This window comes from Mandrillus leucophaeus, unplaced genomic scaffold, assembly GCF_000951045.1.
Source record: "Mandrillus leucophaeus isolate KB7577 unplaced genomic scaffold, Mleu.le_1.0 Scaffold41, whole genome shotgun sequence".
Lineage (NCBI taxonomy): Eukaryota > Metazoa > Chordata > Mammalia > Primates > Cercopithecidae > Mandrillus > Mandrillus leucophaeus.
Window position 1 is genome coordinate 1423945 of NW_012104365.1, and position 27797 is coordinate 1451741.

Sequence of the window (27797 nt, forward strand, 5' to 3'; positions counted from 1 at the left end):
CACGAGACAGGACCTGACCTGGTCCTCCGGTGCCGGGAGATGTCTGAGTGGGGTCCAAAGGTGGGCAGGAGGACCTAGCCTGGTTCTCAGAGTTTGTTACATATTAGGATCACCTGGAGAGCTTTAAAAACCCTCCACCGCTCAGGCAGCAGTTAAATTAGATGCTCTGGGCGTGGGACCCAGGCAGCAGCGCTTCCTCATCCTCCACAGCTGATTCCGACTTTGATGCAGGAAGGTTGAAAAGCCAAGAGACAGGGAAGCAGGGAGTGACTTCCAGCCCCCAGGAGCAGCAAGAGCAAGTCCCCGCTGTGGAAGGGACCTTGAGATGGTGGGTTGGGCTGGAGGAAAGGAGAAAGCAAGAGAGGGGCTTGGGTCAAGACGCCTCCCATCTTCCCTGCCCACACACCGGCTGGGGTGGCAGAGGCATAACCACGCTGCTGCGGGAGCTGGGGCAGCCACAGCGCGAGTGGGTGGGGTCTGCCAGGAGCCCGAGTGTCTCTGCAGGGAAATATCAGGGATGGGGCAGCAGGGGTTGCTCTGGGAGGGGACTTGGACTTGCTGTTCACAGTCGACTCTTCTGTGCTGCTTGAATCCTTTACTGCAATCAACCTGTAATCAACGTGCAGTAATAACAGGATCCACGCAGATGCTTGGCCACAGGCTCCGGGCTAAATCCTTCCCTGCACCGCGGTTTCCGTCCTGCACTGGCTTCAAAAATGCCTTTTCTCACTGGGTCGACCTGAGGTCAGACCCTCTTGCAGGATGACCGGCATTGTTGGCGGTGGCTGTGCACCTGCCCTCTCCGGCTCAGGGGAGGACCCGGCGTGAGGGCTGCCGCTCCGGGGTAGGCACACAGTGCCGCCGCCTCTGCTGTGGGTGTGAGGACTCTCCGGGGTGAGGAGCGGAAGCGCTTTCCTGGCTTTGGGGTTAAGCAACCAGCTTCAGCCACCGCCTGCCACCGCCGGCAGGGACGCATCTGCAGCCGGGGGCGCCCTCCTGTGGCCGGCCAGGCTCATGAGCCTCCCTGCAAGGTGGCCGGGACTTCATGCGGGACAGGCCCTGTGAGGCTGCGGGAGTGGATTGTCAGAGACTCCGGAGCCTCATTTGAAGCCCCTCAAAACTCACATTTGAACTTCCTTGGCCAGTGCAAACCCCAGGATTGCCCTCTGCCCTGCACACACGCGTGTGCATGCACGTCGGACACCCTGGAGCTTGCCCTGAAGCAGGTGGGCAGCCTGGTGGAGGGAGCTGGCCTCCGGGAACGGCCGGCAGAAAAGAGCTCGCCAGCTCCCGGGGGTTGAGGCAGCGTCCAGGGCATGAGTTTGCTCCCCCTGGGGTGTTATTTTATGATCGATGGTCCGTTTTATGAACCACTCCGACCCCATCCCCTCCTGTTCTGTGACTAGTCATCAGCTTGGACCTAGGAAGGACCCTGCTGGTGGCATTATTACATTACTAGATGTGTGCAGTGGGGCCAGTTGTGTCCCGGGGAGGGGAGAGGGGACCCCTCTGCTGTCTTCAGTGCTCCTTCCGCCGTCCTCTGAGATATCCGTGACCAAGCGAGGCCAGACGTCCCCTTCCCCAGCCCCCTCGCCCAGCCCACGTTTCTCTGTGCCAGACACTGTTTATGTTCTGAGTGACTTTCCTCCATCTCCCTGTATGCGTTGACTTGGCATTTTCTTAAATAATTTAAGGAATTTCCTACCCTGTCATTGGATATAAAAGAAGAGAGTTTGTTACTCTGCTGTGTTCAGTGACCTGAGATTGACTAGGCATTCTTTCCTCAGGGAATTGGACAGTGACAAATCAAGTCTGGTTTCCATGTGGTAGGAACGCCGGGGGACACATGTCTGCATGTGTGCACACACATGCACGTGCACACATGTGCACCCACATGTACTTGCACCGTGCACATGCATGTGCCATGACTGTACACGTGTGCGCCTGCATGCACATCTGAGTGCGTGTGCATGTCTGCAGCACGTTCCCTCTCACTGGGGCTGCTCAGGCGCACTGCTCTGCGCTCCCTTCTGCAGCCCTCGAAGGAGACTGGCCGGGGGAGGCTGACCTTCCAGCCAGAGGAGCAGGGCCTGGGCTCCCACCACTCCCCCCACCCCTCCCCAACCCGCGTTTCTTAGCAACAGCCCTGCCACCAGGGCTATTTTGGGAACTGAAACTTTTCATTGAACATGATTATGAGCTGGAGCTCTGACCGCAGCCCAGAGAAGTCCTGCAAGGGCTGCTCAGCTGCAAAAGCAGGGGAAGGTTCAGACTGTGGAGGGGTGTGGTGCTTTTTTGAGTCTGGAGACCTCTGGGCCTTCCAGGTTCAATGTTCTGACCTTTTTATGGTGGTGGTTGTGATGATTTTGATGCTGCTGCTGCTGATGATGATGGAGGCATCCTTATTAACAGCAGTGACAGGCGTGGCAGCAAAAGACCTGTGCATTCTAAGGTTTGGTGTCCATAACTGCCAGTGGTGGGTGGCAGCCTTGCCTGTCACACAGGGTAGGTGTGAAGCTCAAGCTGGCAGAGCCCTGTGCTCCCTCACGCCAGCTCTCACATTCCCTGTGTGTGGCCAGGGGCCGGGTCAGCTGTGCTGTCACAGTTGCATGTCAAGTACGAGGAAACCAGCCACGAGAAGGGGCTGATTTCACTTTTGAGCTTTGTGACCTCTGATTTTGTCTACTTGGTGAGCTCTCTTGGCTTGTATCTGGGTTGGCGGGCTGTTATAGGTAAGGGTCAAATCTGGCTCAGGACCTGTTTTTATGTGGCCTTTGAGCTAAGAATGCTTTTTAAATAGGAAAGACTTTCATAAAAATTAAACAAAAAATCAAGGAAGAGTTGCAGCACGGGGCATACGGCACGTGGCCCACAGAGCCTGGCACGTTCGCCATCTGCGCCGTACGGGAAGAGCCTGCCAGCATCGCCTGGACCTCTGGGCAACTGACGCGTCTGCATGGATGAGATCGTCCAGCCCCAAATGTCCAGACTTCCGACGTGGCTGACCTTTTCATTCTCCCCGGAGGAGACATGCACAGCAGAGGGAGTCCGATCGGCAGTGATGACAGCTCAAATCTCTTCCAGGGCCCCAGGCAGGAAATGGGTCTGGCGTGAGTCCTGGGTGTGGTGAGGACTCTGTGGAGGGAGAAATGGTTCTGTCCTAAGCTTGCTGTTAGCAGATGGGCCCAAAGGTGCAGACCAAGGGCCAGATCACTCTTGTCACCCTCCTCTTCTCGTTGTCAGAAACCATCACCAACAACATGACAGCATATGTAAAGTGCACACCTTATGCCAGACACATTCCATACCTTAGCTCCATTAATTCTCGCAATGTTGCCATGAAGCAAGCAGAAATATTATCCCCGTTTTATAAGTAAGGAAATTGAGATCCAGAGGAATTTGCTATTTGGGCCCAAAATGCCATTTGCAGGTGGTGGGACGCATGATAGGGTGACTGTACACTGTTGTCCAAACAGGACACTTTTAGGAGTGAAAGGGACACTGTTGAAGGACACAGGGATGGCAGGTAGGAATGAGGACTGACCAGGTCCTGTGGACCCCGACCCTGAAGTAAGTGTTGCCTCTTCTTTCCACTGCCAGGATGGGAGGCATGTGGAAGGAGGTCAGGGCAGGCTGGCATCCCCAAACGGCCACCTCATGGCTGTGCCAACATGTGCAGGTCACACTACCCTCTGCACCAGGCCTCCAGGAAGCGCTGTAGGGATTGAGAGGAGTCCCGCAGGGCCATGCGGGGGCTTTGTACGTGGAGCTGTAACGTGCATCTCAGTGATGTGACTGACTTGCTGGCCGAGGGTCCTGCCATCCTACAGTTGGGTAACTGGGCCATTTATTTTGCTCTCCGAGTGCTGAGCCCCTCACCCTTAAGGTGCAACCCCACGGATGACCCTCAGAGGCTGCAGCAGCCAAGCTTCAAGAGAGGGGAAGCACCAAGTCCTTCCTTATGCCCTGCCAGTGCCTCCTCTTCTGGGAAGGCTGCCTGTCAGACCTAGGGACCCCTGGCTCTGTGTCCCCTCCATCCATGGGTGTGCCCCCGTTCTGGGCTCACGGTACCATGTGTGGTCATCTGCGTGGCTTCCTTAGAGTGTGAGCCCCCTGGGGGCAAGGACCATATCTTATTAACCTCCGCCTTGCCAGGGTCTATCACAGTGCTAGACACGTAGTGGGTGATCAGTAAACACCTGTTTAATGCCTGGCTGAGGGTCGAGTGGTGGGTGCAGAGGTGAGTTGGTTTTCTGCAGCCACAACCACCCCTGCATCTCAGAGGTCTACAGCAATCACCGTTTGTTGTCCTCTGGTGTGTGGTGGGGGGAGAGAGGTGGGGGACCACCCAGATCCTAGAATGGATGCTTCTCAGGAAGGCTCTTGGGATGATGGAAGGGATGAAGGAAGAGAGGCGCAGGCCTGGCTGACAGCTGCATTTCCTTGTAGATGCTGAAAGCAAAACGTGCAACCCCGATGGAGGACCCCGATCTGTGCAGAGTGAACCGCCTACTCCCAAGTCGGAGATGCTGACTTCAGAAGACGCCCAGCCGGGAAGCCCCTTGGCCACTGGGACGGACCAGGTCTCCCTGGACAAGCCACTGTCCTCAGCCGCCCACTTGGACGATGCAGGTACTGGCTGGAGACCGCGCTAAGTTGAGCTTCTCCTAGAATGGCCATACATCCCTACTGGTGTCCCTGGCTATAGCTTAGGCAACGGCCCTCGTAGAACATTGTTCTCAAGAGAGCCAGGCCCGTGCTCGATGCGCTGCCACGCTGTGCTGCCTGGCTGGGTTGAAGGGTTTGCTGGGGCACTTTCCTCTACTGTCTCTTTCCAAGTCTGGCACAGCCAATAAGGGAAGGTACTTAACGATGTTCATCTCCCTGGCACACCTTCCCCCCGTCCCAGGGCATCTTTGGGTTTCTCTGGGAGCTTCTAGGCAGGAAAGTGCTCTCTGGAGGGGCAAGTGCCCAGTGGGGGTATTTTAGTGACCCGAAAAGGGGTAGGACGTAGGGTTGAGGGACTTACTATGGCCAAAATCCTGCCATAGGGGGCGTCTTGGCCTAAAAGATGCTTAAGTCCCTGCTTGTGTGCATGCCTGGGAGCTGGTCGGTGCTGATGCAGGCTCAGCGTGCTGCGGCCTGTACAGGGCTCTTCCGCTGCTTCTCGAGGGGAGGCGGACTTGGTGCCTTGCTCCAAGCCTCAGTTTCCCGCTGTTAAATGGGAAAAGTAATGGACCTACCTCAGGGTTGTTTGGAGGGTGGGAGGAGCTTAGCACAGCGTCTGCTGTGTAGAGCGACTATTATCGAAGGCAGTAGGGGCTTTGGGTGGTGGTGGTGGTTTTTATTTTAATTGGCTAGACCAGGGCACCTCCCAAGGATAGGGGAGAAGGAAGGAATGATAGAAGGGAGGAAAGCAGGAACTGGCCACAGACACCTGCAGGCGCTTCACCAGCTCCTCCTCCTCTCCCACCTGACAGCGATTCTTCTGGAGCTTCACTGTGGACTTGGAATCCTGTTGTCTCATAGAATTTCAGGCTATAAGCACGTCTCACACGGTTTGGGGGTGGGAAGGTGAACGCATCTCTCCATGAGTGTGGGAAGTTGGAAATCCAGGCCCCAGGACAGCCTGCTAGGCTTCTGCTTCAGAGCGGGTGCACCGTGCCTGGGACTTCCTTCTGCCACAGAAGGGTGACACCCACAGCCTCACAGGCCGCCCATCCACAGCACCCCTGCAGCGCTAGCAGGCACCTGCCCAGAGGCATGCTCGGCCCTCCTTGGGGGTGGCTGTGTTTCTCCAGTTTCACCTGGCTTGGAATTTGGGGTCTGAGAGTTGTGACCCCTGGAGGGTCCCAGCTCTCACGCAGAGGCCCCCTCCACACACACAGGTCTCTGTGTGCACCAGGTATCTGACTTTGGGGCTGGCATGGTTCTTACGGCTGAGCAGAGCCTGGCTTTCCTGCCATAGTGTGGTCCCCGCAGCCCAGCCCTTGTGTATGGCCCATGAGCCTCCCTGAGGGAGGCAGGGCTGCTGCTCCCAGCCCCCACTGGGGCTCACGCTTCTCCTTGGCAGTGGTTTCTGTAGCTCAGCTCAGGGCCTGTGCCTGCTCCCCTCAGCGCCCTCTTCTGACCTCAGACACAGACTCTCGCTCTCTCTCCAGATGCTGGGTGTGGGTGGGTTCCTGAGAGCAGGGTGGGTCTGTTGAGATTACACATTTGTATCAAGGACCCTCTCCTGAGTGAGGCCTGAGGGAGGAGTGGGAATCAGCCAGGCAGAGAGCAAGGTGCAGAGCATCCCAGAAAGGGGAATAACAGGCAAAGACAGGGGACAGGAACACACACCTTTTCTGTAAAGGGCCAGAGAGGAAAGAGCATCGGCGCTGCAGGCTGGAGGTGTCTGACGCAGTCACTTGCCTCTACCCTCGTAGCACAAAAGCAGCGTCGATGGTGAAAGGGCGTGGCTCTTGTCAGTGGAACTGTAACGATTAAAAACAACCCAGGGCTCGGTGAGATGGGTCACACCTATCATTCCAGCACTTTGGGAAGCCAAGACAGGAGAATCACTTGAACCTAGGAGTTCAAAGTCAGCCTGGACAGCATTGCATGACCCCATCTCTACAAAAAGATTTTGTTTTTTGGTTTTGGTTGCCCAGGAGGTCAAGGCTATAGTGAGCCGTGATCACACCACTTACTCCAGTCTGGGTGACAGAACCAGACCCTGTTTCAAAAAAATTTAAAATAAAAAACAGCCCACAGATTGGAGAGAGTTGGCCTGGCAGGTTTTCCCTGAGGGCAGCTGGAACCCCCAGGGATGGAGAGACAATGGGATTTGCCTTGTAGGAAGCGCTCTGCTGGTGACCTGGCAAGACCTGGGGGCAGGGAGACTGGAGACGTGCATGGTTCCCCGGGGACTTGTTTCATTCCCAGCTTCCCCAGTGTGGGTCTTGTGCCCCTGGGGTTTGTGAGATGACTTCTTGTGAATGGCATGTGGACAGACAATGAGAAAACATTATTAACATTTAATTAATAATGAATGTTTAAACATTAATAATGAAAATAATTAGGGCAAGAAGTACTGACTTCTCATTTTGGGCAATTATAGAGATTTGCTTTTTCTTCTAAACAGAGATAAAAATGTGAATTCACTTAAAGTAAAATATAGAAAACAGAAGTATAGAAAGTACAGAGGAATGTCCAAAATGTCTAAAGCAGGAGCCACAAGTCTGGTTTAAGAAAGACCATTCCATTCCTTAGGGATGCAGCTGGCTTATTAGCAGCTAGTGACATTTGTCATCACGCTGGGGATAACAAGAGCTGACACAGGTGGCTGCATGCATGCAGGGTGGGGGAGAGTGCTCTGCTAATGACTGCACATTCATTAGCTTACTTAGCCCTGGAAGCAGCCCCCAGAGATCTCGTCCGTGATGAGATGCTGGCACACAAGTCAAACAACTGGTCCAAATAACTGGAAACAGAAGACGTCTTTGACATCAGGTGACCTGGGTTTGAGACACATGCCTGAACTCCTTACTGAGCTGTGGGGCCATGGGCAAGTGACTTAACCTCTCTGATCCTGTTTGATCAACTGTAAAATGAGGATAGTAGTCACACTGACCTCCCAGGGTCGCTAAAATTAAATTAAGTGATCTCCAGGAAAGACTTATCTCCATCTTAACCCACACCGAGCACTTGGAAAGTGTTTACTGCTGCTACTGTAGCATCACTGTTACTCTCACCATCATCGTCGCCATCATCGTCATCTGTCACCATCATTGTCATCTGTCGTTGTCATCTGTCACCATCATCGTCATCTGTCGTTGTCATCATCTGTCGTTGTCATCATCTGTCGTCATCATTATCATCTGTCGTCATTGTCATCTGTCACCATCATTGTCATCTGTCACCATCATTGTCATCTGTCGTCTTCATTGTCAAAAACAACCCTTGGAAAGGGACGTGCTAACACACAGTATTTAGCTGCCTATAGATGCTCCCAGAGAGGCCGTCTCTCTAGTAGCACGTGTGTTTTGGGATGTGGGGTCACCTGCAGTTTGCAATAGCTGGGACAACCCCGAGGCCTCATCCAGCTCTACAGACCTGGGATCTTGCACTAGGGACATTGTTCACCTCCACAACACCAGGTCAATGTTCAGAAGCTTGGCCATGAACAACACCCCTATAAACAGGGTGTAACTTAACAGAGGGACATTAAATGTACTGGTTTAAAAATTTGCAAGCCAATGTTTAAACATCAGGAGTGTTCACAGAAATCCAGATGTGCAGTTTCTTTTCAGTTGTCAAAGTTCAGGCCCCCCGGATCCCTGCTGTCACACAGCCAGGGTCACTGGAGCTGAACAGAGTCTGTCCCTGTAGATGGGCCTGGCGCTTTGGGTGTTGGAGTTTGCAATCCCTTCCATGAAGGTGAAGAGCCTGGTCTTCGGAGCCTACTCCTGTGTTACTGACTTTTAATTTTCTGCTTTGGGCCTCAGTGTTTTGTGATAGAAGGAGGTAGAGCCTGAGGCCCCCGTGAGGCAACATGGTCCTAGGTCTCCGGTTTCTACTGCAGAGCCCAAGGGGACCCGCTGTTTGATGCTTTGTATCTGATGCTGTCTGTTCTCTTCCCACATTCTGCACCTCAGCACCCAAGGGAGCTGTCCACATCTGGGCACAGTCACTCTGTGTTGTAGATAATTCCATGACAGACAGATGTCATCTAATGGCCGACAAAGCCATATCCTTGAGTGACAAATGCGTCATGTGAGTGCTGGAGCCTGGGCCCTGCTTCTCTCCTTGACCTTGGACAAGTTCAGGGAAACCTCACGGGGGCCCAGAACGCGGTGTCCCGTGGGTGATGGTCTACACCTACAGGAGCTCCTGGGTCTCTGCAGTGGTGCTCACTGCTGTCCTGAAAGGTCAGGTGCTTTCTCTTCAAAAGTAAACCTCCCATGAACTTTGCTGGGGGTGGGCGAGAGGGGTCATCAAAAAGCACAAGGGGCTATCCTAGGTCACTCCTCGCATCCAGGTGGCAACATCCAGGACTGGAGTTGCTGCTTCCCCATGCCCCAACCATGATGAGTGTGGGTGGCAGGGGGTACATCTGAATATTGCAAATCTCAGGAGGAGGACACTGTCAATGATTTTGACCATTATTTTCCTTGAGCCTTTGGTTTGGTGACTTGGGTTGACTTTGGGCTTTTGTGTTTGGGGCGATTTTGCTTTTCCTGGTTTTGTTTGGATGGTGCTTGATATGGTTTGGTTATGTCCCCACCCAAATCCCATTTTGAATTGTAGCTCCCATAATTCCCACCTGTTGTGGGAGGGACCTGGTGGGAGATCATTGAATCATGGGGGCAGTTTCCCCAGTACTGTTCTCATGGTAGTGAATAAGCCTCATGAGATCTGATGGTTTTATAAGGGAAAACCCCTTTTGTTTCATTCTCATTCTTTCATGTCCGCCACCATGTAAGATGTGCCTTTCGCCTTCTGCCATGATTGTGAGGCCTCCCCGGCTATATGGAACTGTGAGTCCATTAAACTTCTTTTTCTTTGTAAATTACTCAGTCTCAGGTATGTCTTTATCAACAGCATGAAAATGGCCTAATAAGTGCCACACCAGCAACAGAGCATTCCCTACGAAGCCCAGAAGGATCTGGTGTTTTGACACAAATGGGAACAGGGTCCTGTTCAGCGTTTCTGTTGTGGGACAGGGGCTGAGTTCTGGCCTTCCCACGAGTGCACTAATTAAAAAGGAGAGTGACACTCAGGGATCATGTTCTGTGTGCACTCTATTATCTTATAACAGCCCCATATTTTGGGATGAGAAAACAGAGCCCAGAGAGGTTAAGTCACTTTCCCAGGCCATAGAGCATAAAAATAGATGAAACCCAGTGGCAGGACTGGGTTTGATCTTCACCATAACACTCTACAGCCTAAACTCTAGAGCCAAACAGGAGATAAGCATTTGTTCTGCTTCTGGAATGTTCTGGAATGTGAGTCTAGAACAGGGACTGTCAAATTGCAGACTGCAGGTCAGATACAGCCCATGTCTGTGTCTGCATGGCCGTGGAGCACTGCTCTAGTGGGCTGGTCCCGGGAGTCAGGAGACCACGGTGAGGTGCTTCCCTCCCTGAGCCCTGCACTTGTCTCCCCAACTGGTGGCTGCCCTTCACCACTGCCTGCAGCCTATGCTGATACCAGCTACTCCTGGGGCGTGGGCTCTGGTCAGCTGCTGGGCACTGAGTGGAGGAACCTCATCTGGGAGTTGGTGAGCCACCTGGCCCACAGCCAGCTGCCCAAGCTGAGACCAAGGATGTGCTGGGTGTACGGGGGTGGAGTACAAGTGACCATGGCTCTCCATGTCCATCCTTGGGCTGGCCACCCTTGAACTCCAGAATGTCTTCAGTGGGTGGTAACTGGCTGCAAAGTGTGCCCCCTGCCCTGGTAGCCCTCTTGAGGCAAGTGGCAGGGCAGAGTTTTTCCTCCTGTTAAGTTCCTACATAATATTCTTGATTTTGCCTCTTAGCCTGGAAAGCCAAAAATGTTTATTGTCTGCATCTGAACAGAAAAGGTTTATCAGCCCCTGCTCTGGAAAATAAGTGAGGATTACACAGAAGGGTATCAGTGGAACGTGCTTAGCAAAGAGGTACCAGTAAGCCGTGAACTTGTGGCGCTGTGGTTGAGTTTCAGGTATTTCCATTCCTAGCCCTGATCCCTGCATTGGGGTTTCTACAGTGTAGGAGCCTCTGGTTGAGACTTCATTTGGTAAGAAGGAGCCTCTGCTTGTCCAGCCCCAACGGATGGGTCCCCCAAATGCAGAGAACATGCAGAGCCAGTGTCTTCTTCCACTTTTTCAAAAATTGATTCAGCACTTGAGATGTTAACAGATGTGAAATTTCAGTTTTGACAAGACTCCAAGATACAACCCCAGTGGCTGCACACTCACATGAGATGCAGAGGGCGGTGTCAGAGGAGAGGGAAGATGGGGAGGAGGGAGGGAGAGAGGAGATGCTGAAAACCATCTCCTGTCCTTAAAGCCATCAGGCAGGCCAAGGATGTGAAGGTTCAGTGTGTGGTGAGGATGGATGTTTTGGGGGAGACTCTGGAGGAGGGTTTTGGTGAGTCTAGCTGGTGTGGTGAGTCTCATGGCCATCAGGGTGAAGGGTGGGGAACCCAGAGTCCCACCTTGGGCAGGTGGAATGAGGGGACCTCAGAGGCTTACCCTTTACTCTGAGGCTTAAGGTAGTGGCACTGTGACCATTGACTCAGTCCTGGGAAATCCAGAGCTCCCCTGTCCAGTGCAGTAGTCACTAGCCATGTGGCTGTTTGAAATAATTAAAATTTAAGCTTGTTTGTCACTCCAGCCACTTGTCCAGTGTTCAGTGGTCATGAGGGTCTAGTGGCCACCATATGGACAAGGAATAAGTGTGTCAATCATCTCAGAAAGTGCTGCTGGGTAGTACTGAGGGTCAGGGTGGCTTCACATCTATTTCGGTATGAAACAAGGAGAGAAGTAGTTTGGATTGGCCCAGCCTTCCAGAGTTCTCCGTACTAACAGAGACGGTAATAGCAACAAAGACCACATGGCCCAAGCTGGAAATATTTTCTACCTGACCCTCTGCAGGAAAGGCCTGACAAACCCTGATTTGGAGAATGGGTTTCCACTGGGGTGGGAAGCATTGTCAGGAGCTTGAGAGGCTGGAGAGGAAGCCCAGGCAGAAGTTCTGATAGCTCACACTGGGAGACAAGTGGATATTTCTGAGAAATTATTTGGAAGTAGAGTTCATGAGACTTGTCTGTGAATTAGATATAAGGGGTGGGTATGGGGTGGAGAGGACAAGAAAAGGGTGGTATGGGGCATCTGGTCTGGCTGGACAGCTAGTGGGGCATGGAGCACTGAACCTGGTGAAAGTGGATGATATGGTGTGGCTATGTCCCCACCCAAAATCTCATCTTGAATTATAATTCCTACAATCCCCATAATTTCCATGTGTCAATGGAGAGGCCAGGTGCAGGCAATTGAATCACAGGGGGCAGTTTTCCCCATGCTGTTCTCATGATACTGAGTGAGTTCTCACAAGATCTGATGGTTTTATAAGGGACTCTTCCCCCTTCACTTGGTACATCTCCTTCCTGTCGTATTGTGAAGAAGGTGCTTGCTTCCCCTTTGCCTTCTGGTGTGATTGTAATTTCCGGAGGCCTCCCCAGGCATGCTGAACTGTGAGTCAATTAAACATCTTTTCTTTGTATGTTATCCAGTCTCAGGCAGTTATTTTTAGCAGCGTAAGAAGAGACTAATGCAGTAGGGATCTGGCTGGATTAGTGCCATGTCCACAGCTTCTAGAATAGTGCCTGGAACCCATGGTTGTTCAATAACATTTGCAAGATGGGTTGATGGTTGAATGAGTGAGAGGGAAGGGAAGGCTCAGGAGAATTTGTTGTGGGGACCAAGATTCAAGTTTGGATGTGATTGGCCTCCAGATGGAGATGCCCATGTGGCCAACTGGTAACATGGAAATCTGGAGCTCAGAGAAACGGTCCAGGGTTAACAGAGAAATGGAATCAGTTCTGAAGCCAGAGGAGTGGATGAGAATGACCTGTGAGAGGGGTAGACAGGGAAGAGGACCTAGGCCTGCATCCTGGGGCAGCCCAGGTGGACATTCATATGCAGGAGGTGGGACCTGCCAGAGAGGCTGAGCAGAGGTGGCCAGGGCTCCAGGGGAGAACTGGGAGAGTGTGTGTCGGGAAGCCAGAGGGGAAAGTGTTAAAGATGGTGGATGGCTGAGTGGGGTGGCCCTGGCTCAGTGAGGGCGCCAGGGCTTGCTGGGTGGAGATGCAGTGTTAAAGGTCATCTTTCATAAGTTTATTTTGCAAAGGAACAGGTAATTGTAACTAAGCTGGGAGTGTAGACGAGGTCAAGATTGTTTGGTTTGGTTTTGGGTAGAATATTTTAGATCTTGTTGGGATCCTAAAAAGAAGGATAAGTCAGTGATGCAGGCCAAGGGGGACAACCTGTCAATAGCTCAGAGGGATGTGGAACTGACCCAAGTCAGTGCTTATCTAGTGAAGTTTTACATGGAGATCAGACATAGAAGATAGATCCAGATGATTGGCTGGGGCTGACCCAGGAGTGGGGACACTGACCCCAGGCTGCTCTGCCTCCCTGGTAATGCTTCCTTTGGTGGTACCTCTTAGCAGACCCTTGGAGCCCAGTTCAGATGCTGGCCACATTGTCCTGGAGGAGATGAGTCAGAGGAGTGCTGAGTAGCTCTAGACAAACCTTCCCTGCCGTGGTCTCGTGTTGGCCTTTCCATCCCTGTAGTGGGCAGGGTCGGGTATTTTATAGATATTTGTACAGATGAGGAGACTGAGACTCCCTAAGCAAGGTGGAGACCAAGGTCACTCATCTGTAAATAGGTCAAACACATGGAGGAAGGAGGGGGATGCTGGATTCTGGTGTAATTGTGGTAAGGTGAGCCTTTTCCATGACATCTCTGTCTCCCAAAAGCAGGACTTTGGAAATGTCCTGGGTGACCAGTCCCCTGAGAGCATGACCCATTCACAAAGAAGCAATCCAGAACAAGAAGTCCTGTAAACCCGAACAATCAAAGCAGGGTGTGGATGCAAGGACCACATGAAAGGGCTTCAGAATAATAGATGTGTGAATATCTGAAAAGAGGTTGGACCCCCAGGAGGAAACTTCCTGGGAGAAAACTAGGCCTGGGCTGGCTACTGAGAGCTCACCCCATGCCTGGTGGTCTTGGCCATGAGCTTGGCTGCCAAGGAAATGGGCTCTGAAGTGTGGTGTCCCAAGAATGAGGGTGTCCACTTACCTGTGCTGATTTACACAAGACAGAAAACTCCACCAAGTTATAACTGGAGACTACATAGAGAAAATGGGCATTTCTATGCTTACCTGTGACTTAACAAGGAAACCTCACAACTATTTTTACCTAGAAAGCACAAAATATTTACTTTGATGTTGTTATCAGGGCAAAACTTACTAAGTGAAACAACTAATCAGAGTTGTAGACTCTTAGACATTATAGGTTACAAGTCAGATGACATAATGACAATCTCAGAGCATAGGAGTCTTAAACCCCTTTGAACAAGTAACACTTTTGAGGACAGTTTAATAGTAATAAGAAAAATAAAATGAAAACAGCACTTTCCTGTGGGTATCCATGCAGAACAAAAGAGTATAGAGCCCACTGTAATTATGGTTGTTCTCAGTTCAGGCCAACTTCATAACACAGAGCTGAGTCTGCCCTCTGCAGTTGGAGTATGTGTTGTTGGGGGAGAACAACACATACTCCATCTCTGCTTTCAGAGATTTTGTTCTCCAGGCATTAGGAGGGCTGGCCCTTCTGAGATAAGGACTCCATTGTCATGAACTTAATGTAAGAAAGGGCTGGGAATTAGAGTTTAAAACGTCCAACATGGGCAATAAAGGAACAGAAACTAATGATAGCTAATGGGATACAAGGGGCATGCAATATTTCCATCTGGTGTTTAGCTGGAGGCTCTCTGTGGGCAGGAATTAGGCCTGTTTTAACACTCCCTCCCCCGACCACTGTGTTTTCAGCACCACGGACAGCACCAACAGCTCCTGGGTACCTCCAGAAACAGCAGCTAATAGATGAATGAACCCTACAGGAGCTAACACAGTGACCCAAGGACAAGCTCCAGCTCCACCAGGCTTTTCCCTCAGACATACAATGGGGAGAGTGTTTGTGTCGTCTTCATTGGGTAGTTGTAAAAACTGAATAAGATGACGTGTGCCAGGTGCCTTCCACGGGCCTTAGCACTCAAGAGTGTGCTGAGAGGGCAGGAAGTGAGGGAGTGCTGGTCCCGGGGAGACCACCTCTCTTGGATCAGAGGTAAGGAAGAACAGAGATGTTGGGGACAGCAGTTTGCATTTGAGTCATAAATCCAAGAGGAGCCCCGGTCCGATGACCTCAGTTTTACCTGTAAAGCTGCAGGTGAAGCTGTGTGGTAGGAGCAGCAAAGGTGGGAAGTTGGAGGTGGGGAAGGGAAAGAAAGGGCTTGAGCAGTCATGCAGAGCACCTGCAGGAGGAAGCTCCTAGCCACGGGTCCTGCAGAGCAACAGTTCTTCCTGAAGTGGACTCCATGGGCTCTTCTTCCTGCAATACTAGGTGAGGGCAGGAGCAGACAAGTGGCAGCTTCATCCCCAGATGAAACTTTTCCAGAGAGTTGAAAGGAATCAAGGCAAAGAACTTAGGGACTGTTGGTCAGATTGCTGTTGAAATAATGGATGATGGAACCCAAGCCAGGTAAAAAGAGAAATAAGAAAGGGAAGGGTTGATGGGTTGAGGGAAAGCTGGGGATGGGCAGGCTGAGGGTGGTGGTGAAGGAGGTAGATGGAGCCTGAATGAGCAGCTAGGAAGGGAGGGTTCTGGGTTCTGGGGTGGCCGAACCCTTCTTCCAAGTCGATCCTTCCTGTCGTCACTCCCACCCTAGGCTGGCATACCAGACGTTAGCACTGCTGCAAACAGACAAATAAGAATGAGAGCTGCTGGACTGGAGGGTTACACTGTGTCATGGCCACTTCTTGCTTAAACTGAGAAACAATCCTGTGAGGGGCTGTTGGTAACACAATGCCATGCCTGAGTAAATGGAGTTTTGGAGAGATTTAGTAACTTAAGGTCCAAGAGTAAGTTCAGAGACCACTTGAGCCTGGGTGTGTCTGACTCCAAAATCTGGCATGGTGAACCCTGCTCCTAGGTGAGGTGGGAGCTATGGCGTGCACCTCTCATGGAACAAAGAGTGGAATCCCTCATGCTATTGAAATGACTTCCCTCTCTGCATCCTCCTCTCTCTGCTTCTGATGGTTCTATTGAGAGTTGAACTTGCAGGAAGTCAAGTGCCTGTGTGAGGTGACTGCTCTGTATGCTCTTCACGATGCCATCCCACCAAACCCTCTTGCTTTGCTCTCTTACTTCCATTGCTATGAGAGGAAACATGTTTTTGAACTCTCTGCTTTGCCTTTGAACCAGCCAAGATGCCATCTGCATCCAGTGGTGAAGAAGCAGATGCTGGCAGCCTCCTGCCCACCACCGATGAGCTCTCCCAAGCCTTAGCTGGGTCTGACTCCCTGGACAGTCCTCCCAGACCTCTGGAGAGATCTGTGGGCCAGCTCCCCAGCCCCCCACTGCTGCCCACTCCGCCACCCAAGGCAAGCTCCAAAACCACAAAAAATGTCACAGGTGGGTCCACATGCATCCTGTCCATCCTCTTTCCTTTCTCTGCTCCATCCATCCATCCATCCATCCATCATACATTCATCCACCCATCCATCATCTGTCTATTCACCCATTCACTCATCCATCCATCTGTCCATCCATCTACCCATCCACCCATCCATACCGTCAGCCAGTCTTGATTGGGCACCCACTATGGGCTGGTTCTCATCATTAGCTTCTGTGACTGGGGTTCAGGGCAGGCCCAGAGGAGTAGATCTTACCAAGGAAACTGTGGCTGTCAGGAGCAGACTGCCTAGTCTCCCTCAGGCAAACAGGGGAGTGTCTTTGCAGGAGTCAAAGGGGGCATCTTCTGGGACCTGAATGCAACAGATGCAGCCTGTTCCCAGGACGGGACTTGGCTTTAGCTTGGCTTGGCTTTTCTTTTTCTTTTTTCTTTTCCTTTCCTTTCCATCCTGTTCTGTTCTTTCTGGATGTTCATGTGTCTGTCTTTCTCTTTGTGCTTCTCTCTGAATCTCAGTCTCTTTCAGTCAGTCTCTCTCCCTTCCTCCCTCCCTGTCTCTGCTGGTCTCTGTTTGCTGTTTCACTTTCCAATAAGTTCTGTCCAGCAAGGCAGAGCCAGGAGTAAACAGCAGACATTGGTGGTCAGATAGGGGTGCACAGCTAGACAGAGGCCCCCATGGTCAGACACTTATGTAGCTTTTGTCACACTGGCAGAATAATCCTAGCAAGTAGAGATAATTTTGCAAACGTAGGTATTTTTTGTCTGGAATTGACTGGTGCAAACAGGACACATTGATGGTCTCGGGGAAGAAGTAGGCTGTTGATGAAGAGATAATGACTTTTCGGAGTAAAACCTTGCATGCTGTCTTTGAAGGCTGTGAGTGTCACACATGACACAAAGCAGAGGTTGACAATTTTGTTACAATCACCTGACCTCCGATTAACCACCATCAATAATTGCCATTTGTTGGGTAGGCACCAGGTGCCCCATTTGTAGTTGACAAAACAGGCTCAGGAGACTCCAGTAACTTGTCCCAGGTCCTGGAAATGATTGAAACTTTTGAACCCAGTTTTGGGCCCAAAGCTTGTTGCTACCACACCTGTGGCCAGGGGCTGGTGCCCTCCCCTCTGCGATCTCACCTAATCCTCATTGTGCTTCTTCCCAGCTTTCATGGAAGAGGGAACTGTCACCTTTTGGAAGAGGTGTCAGCTGCTGGGACAGGCAGAGCCTGGGCATGAGCTTGGGAGGGCTGGGTCCCAGCCCCTGGCTCTTTTCTGAAGATCTTACTGCCCCTTATGGGGTGAATGCTCAACCTGGAGGTGACTCTTGGGTGGCAAATGCTTTCAGTGGGACATTTTCCTTGTACGCCAAACATGAATTAAGTGTTCCAATCTAACTGATGATTCTCAACCAGACACCACAGAACCAGAGGAGGTGAGATGCATCCCACAGGGGGCCTCTTTAGCTGGTACTGCAGATGTTCTGGATGGGATAGATGTGGGGCTGTGTGCCCTGTGGTTCCCCGAGTAGGGTTGGTATGTGGGAAGATGTGCTGCTGGGTGAGTGGAGGGATGAGTGAGGGGGCGTCCCCTCCACCCCACCACCCTGAGACTTGGCCCCGGCTGTTCTCCCTGCCGGAACATTCTCCCTTCCTGCTCTGCCTGGTCAGTACCTTTGCATGCTTGGGACCACAACTCAAGCTGTCTCTCCTTCAGGGGAGCCAGCCCTGACCCCTGACCTCATAGCACTATGTGCCCCATCTTCCAGCATTTACCGCATTGCCCCACCTTGTTTAGTGGGTTGAATGGTGTCCTCCCAAAATTCCCATCCACCTGGAACCTCAGAATATGACCTTGTTTGGAATAAGCGTCTCTCAACTGTCAGTAAGTTAAAGATCAAGCTGAGCTCATGCTGGATTAGGGTAGGCCCCGAATCTAACAACAGCATCCACGTGAGAGGCAGAACAGGACACACAGGGATGGGAGTGATGCATCCACAGAACGCCAAGCATTTTCCAGGGAGAGAGGCCTGGGACGGCATTTCCCTCACAGCCTCAGAAGGAACCAACCCTGCCAGCCTCAGTTTCAGGCTTCTGGTCTCCAAAACTGTGAGAGTTGTTCTGCTGCTTTAGGCTGCCCAAGGAGCCATACATGCCTTGTCTGTTGTATGGTTTGCCTCTCTCTAACCACCTGCCCCCGAGACAGTAGCCCCTGAGAACTGGCCACACTTTTGTGTTCACCATCAAATCCAAGCGCAGGCATAGTACAGGGCATACAGCAGGCACTCAGCAAGTGCAGATGACGGTTGCATGGATGAATGAATGGTGAATGAATGCATGCATGTCCTGAACCCTGTCTGTCTGCTTTCTGCATCTTTCCACATCTCTGTAGATGAATCCAAATATTCAGTCTTTGTGTGATATGGCCATATAAATTACAGTACAAAGTTGGGGGCAAAACTGGGCTATGTTGCATTCTGTTATTGTCTTTGCGATAGCTCCCTTTTTCCTCCATTGAAACCTAAAACCATTGAAAGTCCATTCAATTAATCACCATTCACCTCATTTTATTCTGGCTAATGTATAATTTGTTCCTGGCCCTCAATAACTTGGTAACCCAGAGAGTTTCCTGCCTCTCCCGAGCTTGGGAAGGTCGAGCCTCAGAAGGCACAGGTCTTCACTCTGACTCCACACGCCCTAAATTCTGGCATTCTGTCCCAAGTCTGCGGACACTTCTGGCTTCCACACTGCCCTCAGCTGCAAGGACATCAGGGGATACTCTGACACTTATGCGTTTCCAAGGGGACTGAATTGAGACTGGGAGGTGGAGGAGGGTGGTTCCAAGCTATGGGCCCTGGCCTGGCTTCTTACTGCAGAGACTACATTTTGGTGACTTTGATTTAATTTTCTCAGTTCCTCTTTTTCCTTTTCCTTTGGGAAAAGGTTCATGTGCTTCAGCATGTGAACACTAGATGGCAGCAAAGAAGACAGTTCCCCTACCTGGGCTTCCCTTGCTGCAGGAGGGACCGTGGCCCAACTGAGTCTCCACCCAAGGCAGGACCGCAGGTGTCTTAGTTCATCTGAGTTACTTATAAACCACAGAAACTTATTCCTCACTCTTCTGGAGCCTGGAAGTCCAAGACCAAGATGCTGGCAGATTTGGTGTCTCTGATGAGAGCTGGCTTCCTAGTTCATAGGCCAAATTCCTGGACTTTCTTGAAAAGTCTTCATCTTGGATCACCCTCTGAGTCACCACAGGCCCATTAAGGTGGGCGGGTTCTCTCTGTGTGCTGTGGTCCCCACCCTCCCCTCATGGAGAAATTGCAGGAGGTCCCTTGCATTCCCGGGTTTCACCTGCCTGGTCCCTGGAGATGTGTTCACCCCTCTCCCTTTGACCTCTCCTTTACCCCTCTCCTTTACCCTTGCTGTCACCTGGTCCAGTTGGTGACACTCAACTCTGAGGGATGGGAGTCCCACAGCCTCTGCCAAGTATAAGTGGAGCTGGGTGCGATGTGCTTATCTCAGCTCCCGCCTTCTTCTGGTGGCCTGCCCCTGAGGTGGCTTCTGAACTTCAGCTTCCTCATCTGTGAAATGGGAGTGACAAGGGGTCCCCTGCACAGGCTGGGTGGGGCGAGCCAGGCAAAGCTCTATGGGGGCCGTGGGGTCAGTGCTGGTTGTCACATCTGGGATTGACGGTGGGGCAGAGACCTGGGTGGGATCCCAGCTCCACCAAGCTGAGTGAGAGCAGGCAAACCATGCTGCCTCAGTTTCCCTATTTGTACAACAGGGCTAGTGATTCCTTCCTCATGGGGCTGGGGTGAGGAGTAGAGGCAGTGATGGTTAGAGACAGAGGGGCTGGGGGATGCTGAGTGTCACCTGCCTGTGCTCAGGAGTGGGGTACTCTCCTGAGCAAGAGCAGCCTGGGGAGGCTGAGGCCAGTGGGGAGAGGACAGCGCAGTGTGCAGAAGCTGGGATGGGTCTCCCTGCAGCCCCTGCCCTGCCTGGCCACTTCTTGCATGGCTGGATCCTTGTCATTTCTCAGGTCTCAGCTCAAAGGTCCCCTCTGCAGAGAAGCCTTGCCTGACCTCCCTCTCCCAAACCAGCCACCACCTCCCTCAGACCAGCCCAGTACTCTCAGCCCATCTGCGTGGTGCCCTCTTGCCCCCCTCCCCTTTCCTCTCTCTCTCCCAGCCCTTTTCTCTACCTCTCCTTCTGTCTCCTTCTCTCTTCTACAGTCATTTGCTCTCTTTCTGTCTGCCTGGTCTCTGTCTGGCTCCACCAGTCTAGGGCAGGGCCAGGGCCTTTTCCCTGTGGCCTGGCCTTGTCTGGCCAAGCAGGTGCTTGTGGACAAAGTGAAATAACTAAAATCCTTCACGAGGTTTACAGTTTCTTTTTGGGTTTTGAGGAATACTTTTTATCGATGCTGGCCACATCCTAGGATTATATCGAAAGAGTTTGTTTCTGGCTTTTAGGGAATGGGGTAGTTTAGATCTGGTTGTTTTCCTGGTGGGATTAAGGGGAGCTGGTGTTTGTATCAGTCCTGCCAGGATACTTTCGGAATGAGAGTTTATGCTGAACACCTAAGAGCTGCTGGGCCTGTGCCGGCTGCTGGGCCTGTGCCGGCTGCTGGGTTCCTGAAAAGGAGCTGATGGCCTCATTTTACAGGCAGGGAGGCTAAGCCTTTGAGAGCTTCGGTGACTTTCCCGGAGTCTTGCACATTGGGAAGTGGCAGATCAAGACCAGAGGCCAAATCTGCAGAAGACAAAGCCCAGGCTCTCTGCTCTTCTGGGCACCTGAGCCCCCTGCTGGCCTGGAGCACGTGCAGGAGACCATCGGTGAAGGAAGGAGGGGGTGTCCCACTCATTTAGACTTGATTGAGCGAGTCTGTTTAGAATCATCTTCAAAGTCATTTCATGTAAACAAGTGTTTATTGCACGTGTTTTAAGTGCCAGGCCTGGGGAAATTGTAGGAAGGAAGGTGGACACAGGCCTGCCCGGGAGCAAGAAACAGACCAGGCAACGTGATTCACTCCAAGTAAGAGGAAAGGTGTCAGGGCAGGCTCAGGTCCCAGGGGGCAGGTGACGGGGATCTGATCAAGGCTTCTCTAAGGAAATGATATTCTAGCAGAGGAGCAGGGAAGCATTTCAGGCAGAAAGAACAGCCCATGCAAAGACTCAGATTGAAGGGAGTGTGGTGCCTTCAAAGACAGGAGAGAGATCTTCACACGCTGGAGGGAAGAGAGTGAGGTGGAGATGCAGCTGGGGAGCCGAGTGGGGCCACCCCCAGGGGCCTTGAGACTGGGCCATGAGTTGGAATCATGTCCTAAGGAAAATGGGAGAGCAATCCAATTCACTTTCTGGGGTGATGCTCCTGGCAGAGATACAGGGAGAGAGTTGGAGCCCAGAAATGTATCCCTTACTGTTCTGAGGGCTGGAAGTACAAGCCCAGGGTGCTGCAACAGACGCTGTGGGGAGGGCAGAGCAGACCATGGTGTTCGTCCAGGCTGAAGAGTGGCTGCACAGTTTCTTCCGGGTTTCCCAAGAACAAGAAGCAGCTTCAGGAAGCTGAATTCATAGCAGAGAAGCCGGAAGGAGGTTTTTCTAAGCCAGACTCCCTGCAGGGAGGATGCCGGTGCTGGTGTCTGCAGGGCTCAGCCCCTAGCAGGGTGTGCGCTACAGATGGAGCAGAACTGGACAGAGATGCACCCTGGCCTCCAGCTTTGGGAGCAGGGATCCTGGTCCAGCATCTTGGCATTAGTTGGGGCTGCCTCCCGGAGGTGCAGGGGAGCATCCTCTCCACTCACGGTCTCCAGTCTCAGCAAGACCCTTGGTCCCAGCTCCTGAAGACTAATGTTCTTGCTGCTTCCTCCCACACCCCAGGCCAAGCTGCACTTTTCCAAGCCTCTGGCATGAAGAGTGCCGACCCTCCCCTCCGGGGCCAGCTCTCCACACCCACGGGGTCTCCGCATCTCACCACGGTCCACCGGCCTCTTCCCCCAAGTCGCGTCATTGAGGAGCTGCACAGGGCGCTGGCCACGAAGCACCGCCAGGACAGGTGAGGCCCTGCCCCGTGAGGGAGACCTGTGCCACCAGAATGCCCGCCTGGCCAGCCTCAGGCTGTGCAGCTCGTGCTGTGCCCAGGGCCCTGGCTGGGTCTCCCGTTCTACAGTCCCCGTCTTGAAATTCCTGATAACTTCTGAACAAGGAACCCACATTTTCATTTTGCACCTCGCTCTGCAAATTACATAGCTGACCTTGGTTCCCACATTCTGGGAGGGGGTGCACAGTGAATGTGCACTGTGGGAACCTGACCACAAAGTCCCCTGCATGAGCCACTCAGGACCCAGGGTGGGGTTGGGAGCTTGGCAGGAGAGAATGACAGAGAGAGAAGTGGCTGTTCCACTTTGTCCCAGGACACTGAGGGCTTCATCGTTTTCACTGGGCAAGAGTGTAAGGCAACCTGTGCCTGCAGCTTACTCTTATTTTGGATCACATGTGTCTCACGGACTGTGAAAGACTAGAGGCTACATCTGTGTAAGAACTAGTGAATCGTTAGAGGTAAAATAGGTAACGGGAGGCAGGATGGTTTGGAGGAATATTCGACTGACAAAATGTCCTTCTCAGTTTTTGTGACGTCCTCTCCCTGAACATTGATTGCCCTATGTTTTGGCAGGTTTTATTACTTGCATGTTCTGAGCTTTTCAAAACAGCATGTTGTAAACAGCTATTTGCTTTGAACTCAAAGCCTCATGCTCCTTCTGGGTGTCCAGGATAAAAGCCAAGAGGCTGCATGCATTTTGGTGCTGCCTCTGTGATATTAATTATGAGCTCTGAAGTCAATCGTGCTGGATTTCTGGGTGAAGGGCGCAACTTGTAACCTGAACCATCTTTCTGGTTTAGTTTTCAAGGAAGAGAAAGTAAAGGGTCTCCAAAGAAGCGGGTGGATGTCCGTCTGTCGAGAACGTCCAGCGTGGAGCGGGGCAAGGAGAGGGAGGAGGCTTGGAGCTTTGACGGGGCCTTGGAGAACAAGCGAACTGCCGCTAAGGAATCTGAGGAGAACAAGGAGAACCTGATCATGAATTCTGAACTCAAGGACGACTTGCTTTTGTATCAGGACGAGGAGGCGCTGAACGACTCCATTATTTCTGGTGAGGAAAGGATGGCCCATTAAGTGTGGGGATCTCGGCCAGAGGTCTCCTGTCACCAGGGGGTCGGGGACAGAGCTCATGCCTGGGGGAGGAACAGGTCAAGGGCTGCACCTGGGGAGAAACAGGAGGAGGTTGTGTCCTCTGGAAATGAACCTCTCCTGAAACAAGCTGGGATGGGGGTGCACAGCCAGGCTTGGAGCAAGGAGTTAGAAAATACCCCGGCAAAGTTGTTTTGAGAGTTGCATATTAGTTTTTGTATACGTGGAAAAAAACCCAAAAACATGAAAGTAGTGTAGCAAGTGACTTTGAGAACGCCACCCCTGAGGATGGTGTGGCGAACAGTATACAGGTGGTGTACAGATGCTCGGTGTTTAGAAGTTATAGAAAAAACAAACAAACAAAAACTAACAAGCAAGATGAGATGGAAGCGGAGGGAGAGGGAGGGAGAGAGATTGCTCCATTGATCCCAAATGGCCGTCTCAGAAGTGGTGTGAATGGGACAGGCAGCGGATGCTTGTTTGGGAGCAGGTGCTCACAGGGTCCTGGGAAGCCAGCTCTGTGTTTGTCCTCATGGTGCGTTCTCGGGATCAGAGTAATTGCTCCATCCTACCCTTGAGGATTCCGGGGCTCGGGACGATAGAGGCCTGCAGACCACCCTGCGATGAAGGGAGGAGGCGGCTCAGGCTAGGAGGAGGAAGCGCTGAGGGGGTTTCCCTCCCAGCTGGTACCGGCTGTGCGGGGCCCTCTGGTCACTTCCAGGAGGGTCCAGGTGGCCGTGGTGTTTGGCCTGCAAGGGAAGAATCAGGAAGTGTTCATTGCTGTTCTTCCTGGAAGCATTTCATGGTGACTGTTGTGGGCGTGGGCAGAACTCCGGCCATGTCTTCCTGTGGGGAGCGGGAAAGGGCAGCAGATGTCAGTGCTGACCCTGGCTGGTGCTGAGGCATGCGGTTGGTACTGTGATGGGTGGACAGACCGGCAGCCCTTGGCTCCATAGCCTCCCCTTTCCTGCTGCTTCGGAGCCTTTCCACCAGGTCCGAGGAAGCAACTCTGAATATGTGGCTGCAAAACATGAAAGGGTGGGGGGGTGCTGTTACCCCTGTGTTTGGAGGAGGCTGACTTCCACCGTGGGACCAGTGTCTTTGTGGCAGAAACTTGGGACTGGTCACTGGCCTGAGGGCACCAATGTCTTTGAAGAGGCTGGAGCCTGTGGTGTTCCCCAAACCCATTAGACCCTGGAATCCTTGCCCTTAAACACCTGCAAACCTCCAGCAGAAGAGTGCTATGTGGGTGCACTTGGGAGAAGAACTGGTGTTGGGATGGTCAAGGGAGAAGGGTGCTATGTGGGTGCACTTCGGAGAAGAGCTGGTGTTGGGATGGTCAAGGGCTAGAGCAGGGTTCCTCAGCACTAGTGGCATGAGGCCAGGTCATTCTCTGCTTGGCAGGGGGCTGTCCTGGACACAGGAGGATATTCTGCAGCATCCCTGGCCTCTCCACACTGGATGCCCCCAGTGGAGACAACCTAAAACATCTCCAGACTTGGCCAGATGTCCCTGAGGGGCAGACTCGCCCCCAGTTGAGAATCACTGGCATAGTCTGTTCCCCTGGTTTGGGGGTGCCCTTCCATAAGGCCCTTCTCCACTCCAGGACACAATGCTTTCATTGGTGAGAGGGAGATGGGAACTGCTTCCTCTTGACATTGACAATGTCAACAGCCAGGGCCCTTTACCAGGTGCTTCTTGTGTCTGGGATGCTGGTCTAAGGTTATGACAAGACAGGAGCCCCATGAGGCTGATGACATCATAATCCTTATTTTACAGATGTGTAAACTGAGGCATGGGGAGGCCATGTAACTGGCCATGGCCATGCAGCTCATTGGTGCCAGGCTGAGACTTGAACCCAGGCTGCCAGCTCCAACTTTCTGCTCTGTACTAGACCCTCTCTGAGGATGAGTGGATTAATCCACATCAGCCCTTGGCACAGGGCCTGGCTCAAGCCGGGTGCACCTCAGAGAGCACTTCTTCCTGTCCTCACCATCCACATGGTAGGGAGAGCTCCTGGCCCAGAAGACTCTCGCAGCTTGACTTTCCTTCAGGGCATCATTAGGCCATCCAGATGCAGTGTCCTCATGCCTGGCATTAAAGGATTAAAGGTATAATGCAGTCATTTTATTTAAACATGGAAGAGGATGGGAATCTGCGTTTCACCTCTCGGGAGCCTCAGGCCTGGCCCGGATGTGCCCTCAAAACACTGTTTGGCAGCGCAGTCGAGACGCAGAGTTTCTGCACTGGAACTGGCATCAAAGCACATCTAGCAGCACCTTTGGCTCCCGCCTCTGTCCCTCCTGCCCAGCGCCCTCCTCCTCTGAGTGCTGTGCACAGGGACGCCTCCTGCTCAGCCAGGTGGCCTGGTCATGACCAGCTGTGTTGGCCTCTTGTGGCTGTCGTAACACCTTATCACCTGCTAGGTGGCTTCTGACCACAAAATTTTCTCTCCTGCAGTTCTGGGAGCTAGAAATCCAAAATCGAAGTGTAGGGAGGGTTGTGCTCCCTGTGAGTGCTCCAAGCAGGAGCCATTCTCTTCCTGTTTCTGGTGGTTCCTGTGTTCCTTGGCCTGAAACTCCCAGCCCTGCCTCTGTGGGCACGTGACTGCCTCCGCCTGCCCCCTCCTTCCTCTCCCCTATATAAGGATGGTAGTCATTGCAGGCAGGGCCGTCTGGATAATCCTGGATGATCTTCTCATCTAGAGATTAACTTAATTACTTCTGCAAAGATCCACTTTCCAAATAAGGTCACTTTCACAGATTCTGGGGATTTGGACTTGGGCACATCTTTTAGAGAACCCCCTTTCAACCCCCTGATTCCACTCGTCTTGGTTAACTCGTTCCTCTTCTCATTGAGCCAACGCTAGGCTCTGGCTTTTGACCCACAAATCCCCGTCCATCCCCGGGATTTCTCTGGCTGGGCCAGTCCATGGCCTCCAACAGAATGTGCTGTGAAACTTGGACTTGGCCCTGGGCAGGTCCCTCCCCTGTCCCTGCCCCATTTCCTTGTTGTCAGATCAAAGTCCCTCATTGTTGGCTCCTATGACAACACCGAACCTTCCTTCCTGGCTGGGACACAGTTGCGGATTCACACTAATTCTTATCATTCTCTATTCTCTCTCTGCTACCCATCAATTACTTATTGTTGACTGTCTAATTTTGTCTGTGTGGGCGATCATGCTGGTATCTGTCTGTGCCCTATGATGTGCCCATCATCCCACATACCTGGTTCTAAGAGTCAGTGAGCACCTGTTGGATGTGTGGTTTTAGACACATCTGTGACCCTGATGAATCTCTGGTTTGTCCCTCCAGCTGATGGCTGACCCCTGAGCTCTAGGGTGTCTCTGTGGACTCTGTGCATCCACGTGGGGGCTGGTGCGCATTGCACAGCTTACATCTCCAGATTTCGGTTCCCATCTGTGCCCCGGCCTGGGACTCTCCCTCATTTCAGTCAATACATCTAAGCCTCCTGCGAAGCTTTTGGCTTTGTGCTGATGTCCAGATGACCTTGAAGTCTTCTCTGCTCCCCTTGGAGCAGTTCTGGGGTCCAGCCAACCCCCTCTTCTCCGGCAGTGGTTCGCTGTGCTCTCCTACCTGGACTTGGCCTCCAGGCAGTCTCTCTGTGCCACCATTGCCCCATTTCCAGTTCATTCTCCACACAGGTGGCCACAGGACCAGGGTCCCATGGAAGTTGGATAATGTCACCTCTTGCTGATATCCCTCCAGTGGCTCCCTGAGGCATTGAATGCTACATCCTCCCTAGTGCCTGCAGCCCCACCCCATGTGGCCTGCCTCCCTCCCCCAGCTCGCCTCTCCCTTGGACCCAGCCCATGGGCCTCCTTGATAGTCCTCACACCCCAACCACAGCCCCTGAGACTCTTGCTGCCCCTGGAGGTGTGCATGGCTCCACCGTGTTTAAAACATCGCCCTGTGCAGGAAGCCACCTGGCCGCTGTATGGCAACACATGGCCCCTTCTTCTCACCCAACCTTATTTTCCCTGTGGCAGTGTCCCTGACCCCAATACCACTGGCTTTGCCCATACAGCCTCTCTGCTAGCAGGTGGGCTCCAAGGGACCAAGCCTTCGTCTCTGTAGTTCTTACTGTGTGCACAGCTCATGAGTGCTAAGTGCAAAATAAGTATCAGTTAAATGAATGAGCCAGAATGGGCCAATGGGGGATTAGAGGAGCCAGTGCCTGTAAAGTACTAACAGGTGCCAGGTCCAGGGAGCCCTCATCCCTGTACTGTTTCTCCCAGGGCATGGCTCAGACCTGAGCCTCTTGTTATTTGTGCTTGAAACCTGGTGTCCACAAGTGAACATGGAGTTTGAGCTGGGGTCTGAGAGGGGGGAAGGTAGCACTCATTGTAGAAACTCATCCTGGAAACTGCTGT

General features: G+C 52.5%; 1 protein-coding gene across 5 annotated transcripts in view; it reads left to right on the forward strand.

Annotated features, from left to right (window-relative positions):
- The window catches only part of PHACTR3 (phosphatase and actin regulator 3), a 278863-nt gene that overhangs the window by 175876 nt on the left and 75190 nt on the right, over nt 1–27797 (forward strand). For 4 of the 5 annotated variants that reach the window (XM_011992331.1, XM_011992333.1, XM_011992332.1 and 1 more), the window contains exons 4-7: nt 4450–4632; nt 16014–16223; nt 22099–22273; nt 23119–23366. In XM_011992331.1, the coding sequence (XP_011847721.1) occupies nt 4450–4632; nt 16014–16223; nt 22099–22273; nt 23119–23366 (816 nt within the window). The remainder of the gene's footprint in view (nt 1–4449; nt 4633–16013; nt 16224–22098; nt 22274–23118; nt 23367–27797) is intronic. The other variant, XM_011992335.1, reaches the window with a different exon arrangement.